Below are 17,995 nucleotides of genomic sequence, written 5' to 3' on the forward strand. Positions count from 1 at the left end.
TTGATGGGGCCTTGGCTTTTGAGGGATTCTCATTAGTTTGTCTGAAAAATAAGTCTTTTGAATACGTAAACTGCTTCCACCCCTAAAGATGCTTTGTATGTGGTGATTAATTTAGAAATGTGTTATCTTGTCAAATATGACAATAAATTTTGTGGATTTCACAAACAGTAAATAGAGAGTCTTGGTTTCACGTGTGTTTTGTGAAATTACTTTATTGGTTTAAGAAATCTTTATTTTTCTTTGCATAAATGTGTTTCAGGATAAAAAGTTAGATTTCTTCTAATTTGGGTAATTCACAGATACGATGTACCTTGCAATCAAGAGCCACACATCACCAAAAGACACAAGTTTTCTTTCACAACAAGTGTCACGTATACTTAGTTATCTGCATTGTGCTTGTAGCATTCATACTATTGTTTGTTCCCAATTTCTTGATAATTTTTAAGGATTGCAGACTTGAGTCTTTGAGTCTCTTCTTCATTGTTACAAATTGATGTAGCCTACCAAATATGTAATAATCATAGAGAAAAGCATGCAATTGGTATTAAAAATGCCATGTATTTTGTGTACACCAGTGCTCAACACAAGTTTTGGGCTATTTCTGACTGTGTCCTGGTTGTGTCTATGCTTGATACTTCAGTTTTGTTGGAGCTGCAGTTGAATATGTAATTCTGCATTCTTGTACATTTAGGGACCATGTTATGTGATGAAACAAATTCTATTGGCTGTCTTCCAAAAATATGACTGCATTATTTGAAATTGGTGTACTTGTTTGTACTTGGCCCTCCTGTTAGGATTGTCGTTTTGGGTTCCACTTTGTGCATTATAGGTGTCAGTTGTTGCTTTCATTATCAGTTGAACAATTTGATTTTCAAATTGAAGAATTTTCTATTTCTAATATGTATTTTTTTTTAAAAAAGGGACGGACGGAAGATAAACTTTCTAGCAGAATTCAGAGTATGTTGGGAAATTATGATGAAATGAACGACTTCATTGGAGATAAATCTCTTCAAAGGCTCATAGGCATACCCAAGGGGACAGTTCCATCAACTACAGATGAGAAACCTGACCAAGCTTTCTTTGGTGACCAACGACACAGCACATCTCACCAAAGTAGTAAGTGGACTCCAGTGGGTCCAGCAACTTCTGCTCCTAGTACTTCTTCACAGTCACAAAAGAGGTCAAGTTCAGGGTTGCAAAGCAGCCATGGCAGTAGCCAAAGACTTAGTGGTGGCAACAGCAATACTAGCAGTAGCAGTAGCCAGAGACATGATCGTGATTCATACAGCAGCCGTAAGAGAAGTGGCCAGCATGGCTCTGAACATTCAAAGCCCCATTCAGTCAGTCCAGCTAAACCACCTGCAGTTTCTTCATTAAGTTCTAGTCATTCTAGATCTCAAGGAAGTGACCACCACGGTAAGGAGCGGCATCGGTCAAAGTCTCCTCGAGACCTAGATGCTACCTGGGACTCTCCATCTCGTGTTCATACATTTCCCACCAGTGGACAGCATTCTTCACAGTCATTCACTCCTGCATTGATGTCCAAACCCAATTCAATGTTACAGAAACCTACTGCATATGTAAGGCCTATGGATGGACAGGATCAAGCCCCTAATGAGTCATTGGAACCGAAAATTCCTCCAGAGCATTATGGGAACCAGTCTCATAGCAGTCTGGCAGAAATGAAGTCCGGCAACAAAGTACATCTTTCAAAGCTAAAAATTCCATCTCAACAAGTGGAGGTAAGGGAATCTCGCAGCTTTTTTTTTCTCCTGCTAATTTGAAAACTGAATTGTAAAGCACTTTAGTGACATATCAATAAGTTACATAATCCTGTCAGAAATAAAGCTTACATTTTATTGATGCTGCATGTTCCAAGTTTTAAAACTTGGCAACCAATACAGAATTGCGTGTCATTCAAAACACTTCTCCAGAGGTGAAGTCATTAGCTGAGCTCAGCCCCACTCCGAACATACAAATTTACAAATTAGGAGTAGGGCCCCTCTAACCTCTCCACCATTTAATACAATTATGACTAATCTGATTGTAGCCTCAAATTCACATTTCTGCCTACCTCGAGAACCTTTGGCACCCATGTTAGACCATAAGACATAGGAGTGGAAGTAAGGCCATTTGGCCCATCAAGTCCACTCCGCCATTTAAATCATGGCTGATGAGCATTTCAAGTCCATTTCCCTGCACTCTCCCCGTAGCCCTTGATTCCTTCTGAGATCAAGAATTTGTCGATCTCTGCCTTGAAGGCATCCAACGTGCCAGCCTCCACTGCACTCTGTGGCAATGAATTCCACAAGTCCACCACTCTCTGGCTGAAGAAATGTCGTCTCATTTCAGTTTTAGACTTACCCCCTCTAATTTTAAGACTGTGCCCACGGGTCCTAGTCTCCCCGCCTAACGGAAACAATTTCCTAGCATCCACCCCTTCTAAACCATACATTATCTTGTAAGTTTCTATTAGATCTCCCCTCAACCTTCTCAACTCTAATGAGTACAATCCCAGGATACTTAGCCGTTCATCATACGTTAAACCTACCATTCCAGGGACCATCCGTGTGAATCTCCGCTGGACACACTCCAGGGCTAGTATGCCCTTCCTGAAGTGTGGGGTCCAAGAATCTATACCTATTTATGCCTTAAAAGTATTCCTTTATCCTGCTTCCATTGCTCTCTGAGGAAGAGTTACCAACAGTCCAAAACTAGAGGGCATAAGGTTAAGGTGAGAGGGGAAAGATTTAAAAGGGACCCAAAGAGCAACTTTTATTTCATGCATAGAGTGGTGCATGTATGGAATAAGCTGCCAGAGGAAATGGTGGAGGCTGGTACAATTGCAACATTTTAAAGTCATCTCGATGGGTGTATGAAATAACAAAGTGTTGTGCTGGATGAACACAGCAGGCCAAGCAGCATCTTAGGAGCACAAAAGCTGACGCTTTAGGCCTAGACCCTTCATTGGAAAAGAGGGATGGGGAGAGGGTTCTGAAATAAATAGGGAGAGAGGGGGAGGCTGATCAGTGGTGGATAGAGAAGATAGGTGGAGAGGAGACAGGCAAGTTAAAGGAGCGGGGATGGAGCCTAGAGGTGAGTACAGGTGGGGAGGTAGAGAGGGGGTAGGCGAGTCCGGGGTGGGGGGACGGACAGGTCAAGGGGGCGGTATGAGGTTAGGAGGTAGGAAATGGAGGTGCGGCTTGAGGTGGCAGGAGGGTATAGGTGAGAGAACAGGTTAGGGAGGCGGGGACGAGCTGGTCTGGTTTTGGGATGCAGTGGGGGGAGGGGAGATTTTGAAGCTTGTGAAATCCACGTTAATACCATTGGGCTGCAGGGTTCCCAAGCGGAATATGAGTTGTTGTTCCTGCAACCTGCAGGTGGCATCATTATGGCACTGCAGGAGGCCCAGGATGGACAGGGGTTGTTGAAATGGTTCGTGACTGGGGGTTGCAGTTGTTTGTTGCAAACCGAGCGTAGGTGTTCTGCAACGCAGTCCCCAAGCCTCCACTTGGTTTCTCCAATGTAGAGGAAGCCACAATGGGTACAGTGGATGCAGTATACCACAGTGGCAGATGTGCAGGTGAGCATCTGCTTGATGTGGAAAGTCATCTTGGGGCCTGGGATGTGGGTGAGGGAGGTGGTGTGGGGGCAAGTGTAGCAGTTCCTGTGGTTGCAGGGGAAAGTGCCGGGTGTGGTGGGGTTGGAGGGGAGTGTGGAGCGGACAGGAGAGTCCTGGAGAGAGTGGTCTCTCTGGAAGGCAGACAAGGGTGGGGATGGAAAATGTCTTTTGTGGGGTCGGATTGTAGATGGCAGAAGTGTCGGAGGACGATGCATTGTATCCGAAGGTTGGTAGCGTGGTATGTGAGGATGACGGGGATTCTCTTTTGGTGGTTATTGCAGGGACGGGTGTATGAACAGGAGAGTTTCAAGGGATATGGGCCCAAAGCTGGCAGATGGGCCTCGATTGCTTTAGGATCTCTTGTCAGCATGGGCACTTTGGACTAAAGGGCCTGTTTCGTGCTGTACAGCTCTGCGACTGTCTCGTGATCCTCTTTGAGGGGGAAAAGTAGCTTCATTTCGATCTTAAAGGGAAGACCCCTTTTTACATTGTATCCTCATTCTAGTTTCTCCCACAATGGGAATTATTCCTGCACTGTCCACCCTGTCAAGTCTTTACAGGACCTTATGTATTTCAAGATCACCTGAGACCCATCCAAACTCCAAAGGGCCCAGCCTGTCCAATCTTTCCTTGTAATATAACCTTCCTATCCCATGTATCTGTTGACTGAACATTCTCTGAACCACTTCTAATGCACTTGCATCCTTTTACAAATCAGGAGACCAAAACTGTGCACACTACTGCAGATGTGATCATCAATATTTTATGCAGTTGTTGTCTGTACTTTTAAATTTGACTTTCCTTGCAATAACTGGTGGCAATCTGTTTACCTTCATTATTGCTTGCGACACCTTCATAGTAACTTGTGATTTGTCTTCCCCCTACCTTGTGTTTTGCAATTTTTCAGACTTTAAATAATGTTGGTTTTATTCTTTCTGCCAAAGTAGGCAAGTTCACACTTATGCTCTGTCTGCCAAATAATTGTGTGCTCAACCTATCTCTCTCACTTCACAAGTTCCTTTTCCTCTTCACAACTTAACTTCCTAACTATCTTTGCAACAACAGAAAATTTAGCAATCATACATTGATCCTTCATTTAAGGCTTTTTTTTAATATAGTTTGTAATATTGCCCCAACATTGATCCTTGCAGCACACCACTCATTATGTCATATGAGCCTGATAGCTACCATTTTTGTTTTGTTTGCTCATCATGCCCACTTTCCTATTAGTAAACCAATCCTCTCATCGTGTATATTATCCGGGACACCATCAGCTCTTATTTCGCAAAGTAGCTTTTGGTATGGCACCTTATCAAATGTGTTTTAGAAGTCTAAATGTAGTACTTTCACTGGTTTCCCCTTATTTTACACTTTGTTTGTTTGTTACTTAGAGTCATAGTCACAGAGCACAGAAACAGACCCTTGAGTCCAACACACTCACGCCAGCCAGCCATGCTAATGCCAATCTGACCCAGAGCCATTTGTCAGAATTTGGCCCATATCTCTTTAAACCCTTCATATGCTCATCCAGATAATTTTTAAATGGTGTAATTGTACCTGCTTCTTCCACTTCCTGTGGCAGCTCGTTCCGTTAATACATGACCCTTTGCATGAAAAAGTTAACCAGTCAGATCCTTTTCTAATTCTTTCCCCTCCCACTTTAAACCTTTATAGCTAAGTTTTGGAATTCCCCCGCGCTAAGAAAAGGACCTTGCCTGTTCACCCCATCTGTGCCTCTCCTGATTTTATAAACCTTTATAAAGTTACCACTTGGCCTCCGACACTCCAGCGAAAAAAGCCCCAGCCTGATAAGCCTGTCCTTGTAACCCAAACCCTGCAGTCCCATCATTACCCCATAAGTCTTCTCTGAGCCCTCATGTTTATCAACATGCTTCCATGTGGAAGTATGACCAGAGTTGTATGCAGTATTCCAAAAGTGGCCTTGCCTGTATAACCACAATATGACGTCTCAACTCCTATACTTAATGTTTTGATCAATGAAAGCAAGCGTACAGATGCTAACTTCACCACCCTGTCTACCTGCAACCCCACTTTCAAGGAACTATGGACCTGCACCACTAGGTCACTTTGTTTGGCACCACTCCCCTGGGCCCTACCCTTAACTCTGAGTCCTGCTCTGATTTGCCTTTCCAAAATACAACACCTCTCATTCATTTATCTAAATTAAACTCCATCTGCCACTCCTCAGCACATCAGCGCATCTGATCAAAGTCCTGTTGTATTCTGAGATAATCTTCTTCACTGTCCACTATACCACCAATTTAGGTGTCATCTACAAAATTACTAACCATGCCTCCTATATTCACATCCAAATCATTTAATTAAATGTCAAGAAGTAGTGGGCCAAGCACTGATCCTTCCTCAAATAACTCCTAATACATTGGTCAAACATGGTTTCCCTTTTAAAAAAACACACAGACTCCGATTGCATTTAAGATTTTCTGAGCATTCTCCTTAATATTAATGGCAGGATTTTTCCTGTGACAGATGCTTGACTAACAGGCCCATACTTACCTATCTTCTGTGTCCTTTTAGAGTCAGTCATAAAGTTTCTTGAATATATTTGGAAAAGAATGGCCTTGTTAGGGATATTCTGCATTGTTTTTTTCCCTAGGGTGAAATGTCAAATTCTAGGTGGCATAGGTTTAAGGTGAGAGGGGGAACGTTTAAAGAGAAATGCAAGAGAAGTTTTGTTTATAGAGAAGATGGTAGATGCCTGAATCATCCTACTAGGGAACGTGGTAGAAGCAGATATGATAGCAACGTTTAAGAGTCATTTAGATAGATACCTGAACAGGCAGGGGATAAAGTAATGTGCATTGTGTGCAGTCAGATTAGTTTAGAATGACATTATGGTTGTTACATAGATGGCACAGACATGTTGGGTACATCTTTGGATTTACACTGTCCCTTCCTATCATGTTTTGATCATAGTTTTCCATATTGCTACCTTGCTGGCCTGCCTTACCATCTCTACCTAATTTTACAGAATTTTCCTAAGCTTGATCCCTTTCCTCCACACTCCCCAACACCATTTAGTTTAAAGACCTCTGCTGCCAAGTTTGACAGCTCCTCAGTGCAGTGATTCCAGCACAGTTCAGGGGAAGTCTAGCCCAACAGCACAGTTCCCAGTCTCCCCATTGGTGATAACAGTGGTCAGATCTTCCATTTGTCTCTCTAATTTTATTTATCCTGTGTTAAATAGCTTGGGAACAGAGGATATAGGATCAATTAGCTCAGTTGACTGGACAGTTCATTTGCAATGCAAAGTAACCCAAACAGTGTGCTTTTCAGTTCCTGCATCAGCTGAAGTTACAATGAAAGACTGTCCATCTCAAGCTCACCCCTCTCTCCACCCACCCCACCCAAAACATGCGTGAGAGATCGTGACCGTCATTAAGGAGGTGACTGCCGCGAGTCACTGTTTCCCTATGTGTGCGTGCGCTTCTCACGCTCTGTGTGTGCATGCCTCAGCTTCTCCCTCCATCCCTCTGTTTGTCTGCCTGCATGCCGTTGTGTCCCAGAGTTCTAGAACTGAGGGGGATCGTGCAAGCATTGGTGATCTTTGAGGAATTGATGGAATCAAGCAAAGTCCCAAGGGACTGAAAAATGGCTTACATATCATGTAATGTATAATATACAACAGACATGAAACCAGCAAATAAAATATCCTGTTTGTCAGGAGAAACTTACATTTATTTCATTTTGAAATTTACAGTCTTCTGTGTCTGGTGATGCCAGTTGCGTGGATGAGATTCTGAAGGTACTTCTGTTATGTTCATAAGTATTAGTACTTTGTCCATCTTTATTCTGGTTTTTTTCTTCTCTCCTCATTTGCCCTCATCTTCTTTAGATGCTGATAGACATTTTGCTGCCAGGATATAATATAGCCACTGGGAGCCATGTGGTTTTGTGGTCATTTTGTTTATTGAGCTTATTGAGTCAGTGTTGCCTGACAAATTTTGTTTTGTTTTTAAGTGGTAACCGAGTTTAATCTTGTGTTTATACAGTTACTTCAATGCAAGTGCTGGCTAGTGATAAGGAGCCATATTCCTAGCTGATATTTTCCCAGTCCTCAGCAGAAGGAGCAATTACAGTTTTCCCATGCTGCCTTATTTGGAACACGGCAGGGTTCATGTAGCTTAAAGTATAGCTACATTATAGCTGGCAATAGCTTAAAATGCAGACAGTCCATTTATCCACCTTAGTTGAATTCATGGGTGTCTGTATGATTTGATTTTACAAAATGGAGGTAAGATTATCCCCAAGGGCATAGCTGGTAACATTAGCTGCTTCCCTTTGCAAGTAGTTTGCATGTGTTTCACAGTGGCAATAAAGAATGGTAGGGATTTTTTCTGCCCCCATGTCACACAGCTGAACTTTCTGAATTAATTGAGGAATAGCAGTGACCAGTGGCAAAACAATGCAAAAAGCTAAACCAGGGACACCTTGAAAGTAAGCATTTATTATCTGTAGTATTATTATGCTTCTGTTATAAATGTAAGCTACCACAGAATTCATTAAATATAAATTGGAATTTATCGAAATGTGGACCTAAATATCCTTTAAAAGCTATTTGTTCATCCTCTGTAGGATGATGTATAGCTACCTTAAGGCACTGCTGCCTCACAGTGCCAGGGACCTGTGTTCGATTCCACCCTCAGGTGACTGTGTGTATTAAGTTTGCACTTACTCCTGGGTTTGCCTTGGTTTCCTCAAGGTGCTCCAGTGTCCTCCCACAGTCCAGAGATATACAGGTTAGGTGAATTGGCCAGAATAAATTGCCCACAGTGTTCAGGGATGTGCAGCTTAGGTAGGTTATGAGGATGGGTCTGGGTGGTATGCTCTGAGGGTCAGTGGGGCTGAAGGGCCTGTTTCCATACTGTAGGGATTCGATGATGTAAGTTAAAGACTAAACACAATGTGTTTCAGCCCCCACCTAAAAGTGAAAATAAGTGTGTAACTTTGCTTATCCATTGTAAGTTCTGCCTGCATTGAAATCCAAGTTAATGATGTATACTTGTAAAACTACATTTAGAACATGACATCAGGTTGTGGAAGATGGCACAGTGGTAATGTGAGCCAGGCCTCCAGTCACGTGTTCTGTTCACCATTGAAGATGGTGACATTTGAATGTAATAAAGAAAAATCTGGGATAAAAAGCAGGCGTAATAGTGAGAATGTAACCACCGTGCCATAAAATTCCATCTGATTCAGTAATGTCTGAACTAAGGAAATCTGCCATCCTTACCTGGTCTCACTGACATGTAACTCCAGACCAGCAGCAATGTGGTTTACTCTAACTGCTGTCTGGATAATAAATGCTGATAATGTAATGATTCCTGCATCCCATGAACAAATGAATTTTTTTTAAAGTCTCCATTAAAGTCTAAATGTAAAAACTTACAAAAAAATGCTTCAAAATGTCTATGTAAATGTATTTTTTTAACAGATAAAGTTTATATTGGGGAGTTTGAGTTGTTTAGGTTCCATTTGGGTAAAACGGGCATGAATCACCTGTTGTTTAGCATTGAGCCATCTGTCACAGAATACAGTTCTGACCTATTATACACTGTGCTTTAGGAAATGACTCACTCCTGGCCACCACCTCTGACGGCAATTCATACACCGTGCAAGGCTGAGCCATCAAAATTTCCATTTCCGGCGAAGGTAGGTATCTTTGTTAGGACCATAGAATTTTTAAAACTGGAGCCAAGAGAAGAGTAAATGGACAATGGAATTGGTGTGTTCGAGTAATTTAAATAATTTTAGCTGTGAATCAATGTGGCCAAAAAATAAGAGCTGTTCAGTATCAGAAAAAAGAAATATCGAAGGGCAGGCGCCCTGCACGTGTGTGAAGAAAGCAATGTAGAGGAATTTAAGGAAAGGATCTGGAGTACCATGTCTCCTTTTAGTGGAAAAATTGTACCACTTTAAACCTAACTAGAAATTGACACTGTTACCAGTTGATGCATTTTAATGCTGATAATTTTGACTGTGTCTGTGAACAAATGTAGATTGATCCATGCTTGAAATGAGAGATCCAAATACATCAGAAAACTGAATATTTCATTAACAAACCGCTAAGAGGATCTTGTGATGTACAGGTGTTAGTTTATATTAAAATGATATTCATTTTACAGAAAATGTAGAGGTACTCTTACTACTGGGTAACTTGAGGAAGATCTACTACTTTGCTGCATCTTTTGAAAATTGAAAATTGCTAAAGCTTGTGATTAACCTTGGTGTATTTCTTTCTCTTTTTCTTCTTTGCTTTCATGCTGCATCTGATTCTGTCATTCTGTAGCTGTTCTCTACCCCACTGATTAGGTTCTTGTCCACATCAAAGGTGTATTTTAATTCTTTTTAGAATTTTTTTTCTTCTTGTTGAATTAATCAATTTTGGTGAGTGGAAAGTTCATTGCAATGATTCCGATTGTGAATAAATTAAAGAAGCTACTTCCAGCACACTCTTACGGCACATTGTGACTAAAATCCTACAGAATATGTACGTGATCTTGCAGGTTAAAAAGTGCAAAGTTCCTGAATGCCAATGGATTTTAGAGGCCTGTATTAAAATTTGGATAGTCAGCGGATCATCTCTGGGTAAAGGAGCATTTCCAATCCTAAAGTGACCATTTCAGCTGCAGGACATTTCACATCTTTGTTATCTTCTATTTTTTTTAGGAATCTCAGCATGTTAACTACAGTGTACCAGGGCAGAGTAAGTATTTAAAGCTATTTAAAATAGGATGTTCTTAATGTGTCAAAATTATGTTAGTCAGACTCTATGACTTGATCTTTACAATGTGATGCTTCTTTTCAGAGGAACTGACATTGTCCAGTTTTCTGAGCGACACAGCAAGGAAGATCCTCTTTACCATAATCTAAAAAAAAATTGCATACTTCAGACACAGCACTCTCATTGCAAATTTCTGCCTCATCTTTGAGAAAAAGAATGGGGAGCATACACGCTTACTTGGAATATACAGACAAGCTACTGTAACAGAAAAGCCAGTAAAATACAGTCATAACTGACTTCTGTGTAAACATAACCAGTGTTTACTCATCAACTTGATGTTTTTAGCCTTTGAAATAACTGTATAAAATGCATTTGTTCAAGGTTTATGATTGTTTTAGAAAATGACTTGATGCAATGATTTGTAGCACTGAAATTCTAACATAGGTTTCTGATTATTTTGGGGGATAACTTCATTCAGAAAATGCCACCATTTCCATAATTAAAGCACTGCCTCCCAGCAGATATAAAATTTCTACCCACATCCTTCGGTCTGTACGACGCATACGTCCAGAGAGACCCACACGTATTTAGAACATATGTTTCCCATCTATCTAGAGGAGTTTAAATTTAAATTATTGTAATGGCTCACAGTTGTCCACATAGGTTTGCAACTTTCAGACTATTGTTAAGATTATAACAATTTGTCTTCAAAATCTGATAAACCTTTAATTCCAAGTCAGGTTGGCAGTTTAACTTCTGGTCAGGTACACATTTGGTTCTGGCACAATTGGGTGGTGAGAGGCAAGGGAAGCTCAGCATTCCTTCACAACTCCTAGGAAAGATTTACGGATGTATAATTATGGCACTGTTCTTAACATACCACCTAACCGATAACTGATTAAACAACATCACTTAGCACAGAACGGGGCCCTGGTTATAGTCAAGGTAACCCAAAGTGAATGAAACAAGCAAAAATGAATGTGAAACAAAGAAAGTTGCTTGGTAATATTTTTCATTGCTAGTTGTTAACATCTTACTGATTTTTCGAGTAAACCATGGTTACAAGGTGGTCTGCCCAATAATGTTTCTATTGAGTGCCAGGCGTTATTGAAATATCCAGTAACAACAGGATAATTAGGTTTAAATAACAAGCACTTAGTAATATAATGCTTTAGTCACCTGAAAATCAGACTGCTTAATATAGCTGAAATGCACTGTCATTATTTTAATCAACCTGCTAGGATATATTACAAAACGCATCTAGGGTAGTTGGGACTTTAACCTGTAAATTTCCTGTTGTATGGTGCCTTTAATTTTCTCAATGTAGTTAATATGCAAGCAATTAAATACATTCACTCATCATGGTTATAATGTAAATAAACATAGGCAATTTACATGCATGGTGCCAAAATATCAAAGATAAATGACTAGAAAACTAATTTACTGGTGTTGATTGCAGGAAAAACTTGGATCGTGACACTTGGATGTACTTCAGCTCTCTTGCGCATATTTTCTAGTCAACCTGTTTAGAAATGCTGTTCCGTGCTTCTAGACCAGGTGTGACCGGAGTCTGAGCTTCCTGGTTCAGTGAGGGACGCCATCACTGCACCACAAGGGACACTCCAACTGTCCTTAGCAGATATTTTCTAATTTGTTTATCTTCTAATCAATCATCCAGCAATATTACACGCTTTGGAGCAGTTGTGACTTGAGCCTGGGTCTCCTGCTTCAGAGGTAACCACAGTACTGCTGTGCCACAAGAGCCCCTAGAAATGTTATTAAAAGCTCTGGAGCAGACCAGATTTGAACCCAGGCCTCTCTAACTGGCATAACAGCTGAATGACTTACTCCTATTTTACAATGGTCTCTGAGATTAGGGTTGGAATCCTTAACCTAATTCAGAAAGTATGGTACCAATGATCTTGTATCTATAACAGTATCCTTTGTTCCCCCCTAAATATTTTCTCTTTTATCAACTATTAGATATCCTTTGCTTGTTTCTGCTGTTTTCAGTATAATACGCCAGTTCCTCCAAAAAGCTTTGGTAATGCAAATTGTAGTCTTTTTGCATCCCTGTCCCACATACTTCATTTCTAACTATTGGTCCTAGAAGAGGGTGGAGTTGATGCCTCAGACTAAATCAAACTGCACAACTCTGATATTACATTTCAGTTTAGAATGAAAAATATGTCCTCTGCCACGTATATGCTTTCACCTCCAGCTCTGTAACATCGCCCATCTCTATCTCATCCTTGATAATAAAATGTGAACAAAATGTGAGGTTGGATGAACACAGCAGGCCCAGCACATCCAGCCTCACATTTTATTATCTTGGATTCTCTAGCATCTGCAGTTCCCATTATCACTCTATCTCAGCCTTATTTGCCTCTGAACCTTCATCCAGAATTCTTACATTCTGATCTGACTATTCCAATGGCCCTCTGGCCAGCCTCCTCCTCTTTTCCCCTACGCAAACCTAAGCTTGTGCAAAATAGAAATACACATGTATGTTCTCTCCTCCCATTAACCTCTGTTCCCATTTTCTCATCCTTGTCAAATTCTTTCTTGGTGTTAGGTGACCTGCCACCCCTCACCTTTGCAGATTATCCCAGTCTACATTACTCAGCACTGTAGTCCAGCTCTAGCTTCCTGCACATCCTCCACTTCACCATTTGATTGCCGTGTCTTTAGTTGTCTTGGCCAAATGCTCAAGAATTTTTTCTCTCCACCCCATTTTCCTCAGATGTTACACCAAACCATGTACATCTCTCCTGTCTCTTGAATTGAATGACATCTTGCTGACTGGGTTTGCATGACAGATTGCTCAACGTGAGCACTAATGTCCAATTTGATTCCGTTTGCATCTAGTGGTTATGCCACAAGGGCTAGTGATAAACATTGAGAATGCCTCATGATTTTCATCTTCCACCTAGGTTATAACTGTAGTGCCTCCAGTATTACTTCAGTTCAGATTGGGGATAACAGAACACAGATCACTCATTGAACCCAAGAGCTCATCTACTCACTAGATATGTTTACTTGACGATTAAGGGAGCCTTTGTCCAGTATCTGTCAAGTCAGGTGCAATTTTATTGCACATAATAATAGAACACCTTAAACAATTCTTGCGAAGAGTTTTTTTTTAATAATGAGATTTTAATTGCAGAGAGATACAATGCAGCATCAAAATCGACCTCCAGCCATCACCAAGCAAAATGGTAAGTAACTTTCATTCCGTTTCATTTTAGAGCAGGGTTTTCTGTCCACGTTCTCTGCAACAGCTGTAAAATCCATTTTATTAAAATTGGGTGTATAATTCAGTACATCTAGAGCATAGCGAAACACTTCCCTTTACTTCTGGCAAATGTGTGAATGAGGAAGTGTGCAAACTGCAAATTTCATTTTTTGGTTATATGGTCGCCTAATGCCAAACTAGCTGATGTTTCAGCAGTATCAAAGGAAAAATATGTAAACAGTCTGTAGCAGTGGGGGAGTACAGTTGTCCTGGAGAGCTGCACATATAACGATTCCACAGCTGATCATATATGGCTGTTCCTACACTACGAACAGTGCAAGTTTTGAAACAATGAATGCTTATTTTAGATGTACGGAAATAATATGAAAGGTAATTTAACAAACATTAAATTTTGTAGATTTACAGATTTTTAATGAAAATTAATATTATATCCAGTATATTTACTTTGCATGCTTTTCACTTGTCTATAAGACAGACTTGTCAGTTTTCAAATTCATTTGTCATTTCTGATCAATGCCTTTATTTTCATTGCGCACTCCTGGATTATCAAATTTATTGCAAAACAGAACAATTTACATTGGAATAAACACATACTAATTAAAAACTGCTCCACTTAAAGAAATCCTCACCTTTTGCTTTTAAACTGTGAATTCCTCCTCCTCTTTCTTCGTTGTTAAGATGTAAGTTCCAAACAAAAATCACCTGTCATCATAAGTCTTGGTTTCGACTGCTCTTGTATGTCCCACATTACTCCATCTATGTTAATTATGGGCTTTGGACCATTAAAAATTGAAGTTATTCTTACTTGATATACTCATCAATGAAGAAAATGATCTTTAAGGCAGAACAACTGCTAACAGCTGGGGAAATGGAAACAGCATAATTTTGCCTATCAGTGATTTATTCTGCAAATGACTAAAGACAAAATAACTAAATCCAATGTATCGATGAGAGATCTGGAGAAACTTTTTAATGGCTGTTTGATGTGCAGTAGGATATTGAACTGTACAAAGGTGAGCCTCGATCTGAAGATGGCAGTGGAGATCGTGATGCCCTTCCTGACATTCAGGGCCAAATCAGTGATTCATTTATTGACCTCTGTTGTAGAATAAAATGGATAGGATTGCTGTACAGTGAGGCAGCATGGACTTGATAGGTCAAATGATATCCTCTGCCATAAAGACTGACTCAATTGAGCTACAGTTTTGAAGATGTTACAGAGTATCTTCAAGATAAGATGTCACTGTGATTGAATTGCTTTATCCTGGAGAGCTGCCAGTTGAATGTATTTATCTTCTAAAATACTGGTATACGTTAAACCCAATCGTTTATTTAAGTGCCATTCTCCTTCTCTTGAAACCATCAATTCCAGATGTTTCATCTGTACAGCCTATTGGATCTTATTGGATTAGGAAGACGCAGCTCTCACCTGTAACTCGAGTAGAAGTCATAATCATTTTATTTTCCCTATGTTTATAGTCCTAAAGTCCATTTTTGTTAAGTATTGATTACATTAATAGTAAAATAAATAACAAAGCCAAGGAATTTCAATACCATAATTGACACAATTTGATTTTCTTTAAGTACTGTAGTTCGGTGAGGTTGCCTGTGTTTGCAGGCTATGCAGAGGTCTCCCTTTGGAACTGAAGAGAACAGAATTGGAGAAAGGTGTTGTGTAGTGTTTTACTCTTCTTATAAAACAAATCTAGATGCCATGATATCAAAAAACAAATCATGAAATAGTGCTCAGAAGACAGTTGTAATAGTTTATAAACAGTGTGATTTAACACCTTCTTTCTTTTTAAATAGCTCTGAAACTGACCAGCTTGCTTCAAGGTAAGTCTACTTGCATTGGGTTTTAATTCTAACATAGAAAACGGTGGTGTGATAAGCAATGTGTTTATTGCAAGATTTTGTTTTGGTGCTTGAACTTGAGGTGCGAATCATGATGCGTATAGCAGATTCCATACTGCTTGCTGTTCACTCCATTGCTGAAAATCTTCTATTACTTGCCCAACTTCTGGAGTGAATCTTCCGTAACCTCCTGCAATCTTTGCCCACAGTAGGTTAGTGTAGATCATTTGATAATGGCAGAAATTTAAAGCTAATTGTTACAACTGTTTAGTCCGTCTCCTTTGAGAAGATAGCTTATTCTAGTTGGTGTATTTGCCGGATGAATGTTCCTCTGAGTGCCATTATGCCATAGTACTGCATTGGGCATCAAGCTGAGCAAATCATACTGCATTCTTGAACTGATGCAATGCGACAGTGTAGAACAGCCAACATGTTTCTCTCTTTGTCTCCGTCACCCCCCACCTACCTCCTCCCGCCCCCCCCCCCCCCCCCCCCCCAAGCCCCCTTGCCCCTGCTGCTGTATGGTAGGCAGTGTTATTGAAAATTACATGTTTGTACAGCCTGTTAAATAAAAGCATTATCTGTACAAGTTATAAGAAATTGGAAGTTTTTCTTCAAAAACGTACATCAGGTTCTCCTTGCTGTCATTCATTCTTTCAGAATACCATTTAAATAGATAAATATTATTTTGACTGTTTGGGAAAATTGTATTGCATGCACATCCTGAATTTGTAACGAAACAGCAGTGCAATGCCCAAAAGCAATTCTTGGCTATTAATGCTTTGAGACTTTGAGAATATGACAGATATGATATTATTTTTTCCCCCACTTCTGACCAGGCTAAAATGTGATTTTTGAAATAGAGTTTTTATCTGTTGTATCATTAACTTTATTGCTTAATTCACCTTAAGTTGTTAGTGAGTTGCCCTTCTGAACCATTGTAATGCACGTGGTTACAGATGCAATCAGAGTACTGTTAGGGAGGGATTTCTATATTTTGATCCAGTATCTCTTGAAAGATTTTCTGATTAACTTGAGGAAACCACTCCGTTGTAGTTGACAGAGCTTTAGGTCTCAGCGCTTTTCTTTAACGTGCAGAGAAGGAAAGAGTTAAAGATTCTGAGCTTTGGACTTCACCTTTTCAGCTTTTTACAGTGATATTTTGTTGTTCCTGTCTTCAACAAATATTTTTGTTCCTGTACTATTCCCTCCTAGCACATCTGTTTGTTTTCCATTTTTCCTCCTGTCCTCCCACCTGAATGCCTTTGCCTATCATTTAGGTCCAATCTAATAAGCAGAGCAAACATATTCCTTAAATCCCACTCAAGCCAAGCTTGAAAGAATAGTAAGAGAGGATACAGGCGGATTATTTTCCAAGAATGGAACAGAATACAACATACATTTAAGTCGGTTACAACTCCATGCTATATGACAAGCAGTCAGAAGTATGATGCTTGCCATGGAATCTTACTTCAAAAGTAGAAATGAGTGTTTTCAACATATATGTAGAAAGCAACCTTACATCTGTGGCCAATGAGAAATAAGAAGTGAATTCTCGGTGAAGCCGATGACATTTTTCGAATGTACTGTGACAAGTTGTATGGCAGTATGTCAGTATTACTAATTTGGTAGTCCAGATGTCTGTTTGTTAATCCAGAAAATATGTTCAAGTGCAATCTTGACGGTTGATAACTTGAACGTAAAAAGCAATCTGGAAATAAGATGGGATACATTTATTTTTAAAAAACAAACTGTGAGCATATGGCTGTCAAGACTTTTGTGAATTTTTTAATATCATCTGTAACCTCTGTCAGGGAAGGAAGCTAGCTCTCCTTACCTGGTCTGACTAATAAAATTCCAGCACCACACCAATACCATTAACTTTTTCTTGAACTTTGAAGTAGTTTAGCAACCCACAATTGAATCAAACCACTACAAAGAGAACAGGATGTGGCACTTCAAGGAGGTGGCTCATCATTCAGGTAGCAGAGGGATACAGATCCTTGGAAAATAGGCTCCGAGATAGTAGGAACTGCAGATGCTGGAGAACGAGATAGCAAGGTGTAGAGCTGGATGAACACAGCAGGCCAAGCAGCATCAGAGATGCAGGAAAGCTGACGTTTCGGGCCTGGACCAGGGGTGTTGCAGATGTTATCAGATTGCTGCTGACACTGTAGGCGAAGTCAAAATTCGACTGAAAGACTCAACAAAGAATGATGGGAAAGGTGAGCGCCGACCTTGATATGTTCAGTGATCTTCAAAGAAGCCAGATCTCAAATCCAAATGACAGAATTGACTCAGTCAAGGCAGTCTAAACTTGCTGAAGCTGATTACAAAAGTAAATTTTAGAAAAATTATCTGGATTTTGCTTTAGGAGAAACTTGAAATATTGCACAGTAAATCCAGGATGTTGTAAGAATGACTTCATTTGCAAAATAGATGCTTGTCGTGGGCAGGAGTGTGGGGCACAAAAGATTGAATACTCTGCCCATTAATTTTT

The 17,995-nt window shown here is 40.1% G+C and overlaps 1 protein-coding gene across 4 annotated transcripts in view; it reads left to right on the forward strand.

Annotated features, from left to right (window-relative positions):
* Positions 1–17,995, forward strand: part of aff4 (AF4/FMR2 family, member 4) — a 100,112-nt gene that overhangs the window by 46,183 nt on the left and 35,934 nt on the right. For 2 of the 4 annotated variants that reach the window (XM_048543178.2, XM_048543179.2), the window contains exons 4-9: positions 921–1,742; positions 7,362–7,406; positions 9,227–9,313; positions 10,331–10,367; positions 13,552–13,603; positions 15,451–15,477. In XM_048543178.2, the coding sequence (XP_048399135.1) occupies positions 921–1,742; positions 7,362–7,406; positions 9,227–9,313; positions 10,331–10,367; positions 13,552–13,603; positions 15,451–15,477 (1,070 nt within the window). The remainder of the gene's footprint in view (positions 1–920; positions 1,743–7,361; positions 7,407–9,226; positions 9,314–10,330; positions 10,368–13,551; positions 13,604–15,450; positions 15,478–17,995) is intronic. The other 2 variants (XM_048543180.2, XM_048543181.2) reach the window with 1 other exon arrangement.

This window comes from Stegostoma tigrinum, chromosome 13 (assembly GCF_030684315.1).
Source record: "Stegostoma tigrinum isolate sSteTig4 chromosome 13, sSteTig4.hap1, whole genome shotgun sequence".
Taxonomy (NCBI): Eukaryota; Metazoa; Chordata; class Chondrichthyes; order Orectolobiformes; family Stegostomatidae; genus Stegostoma; species Stegostoma tigrinum.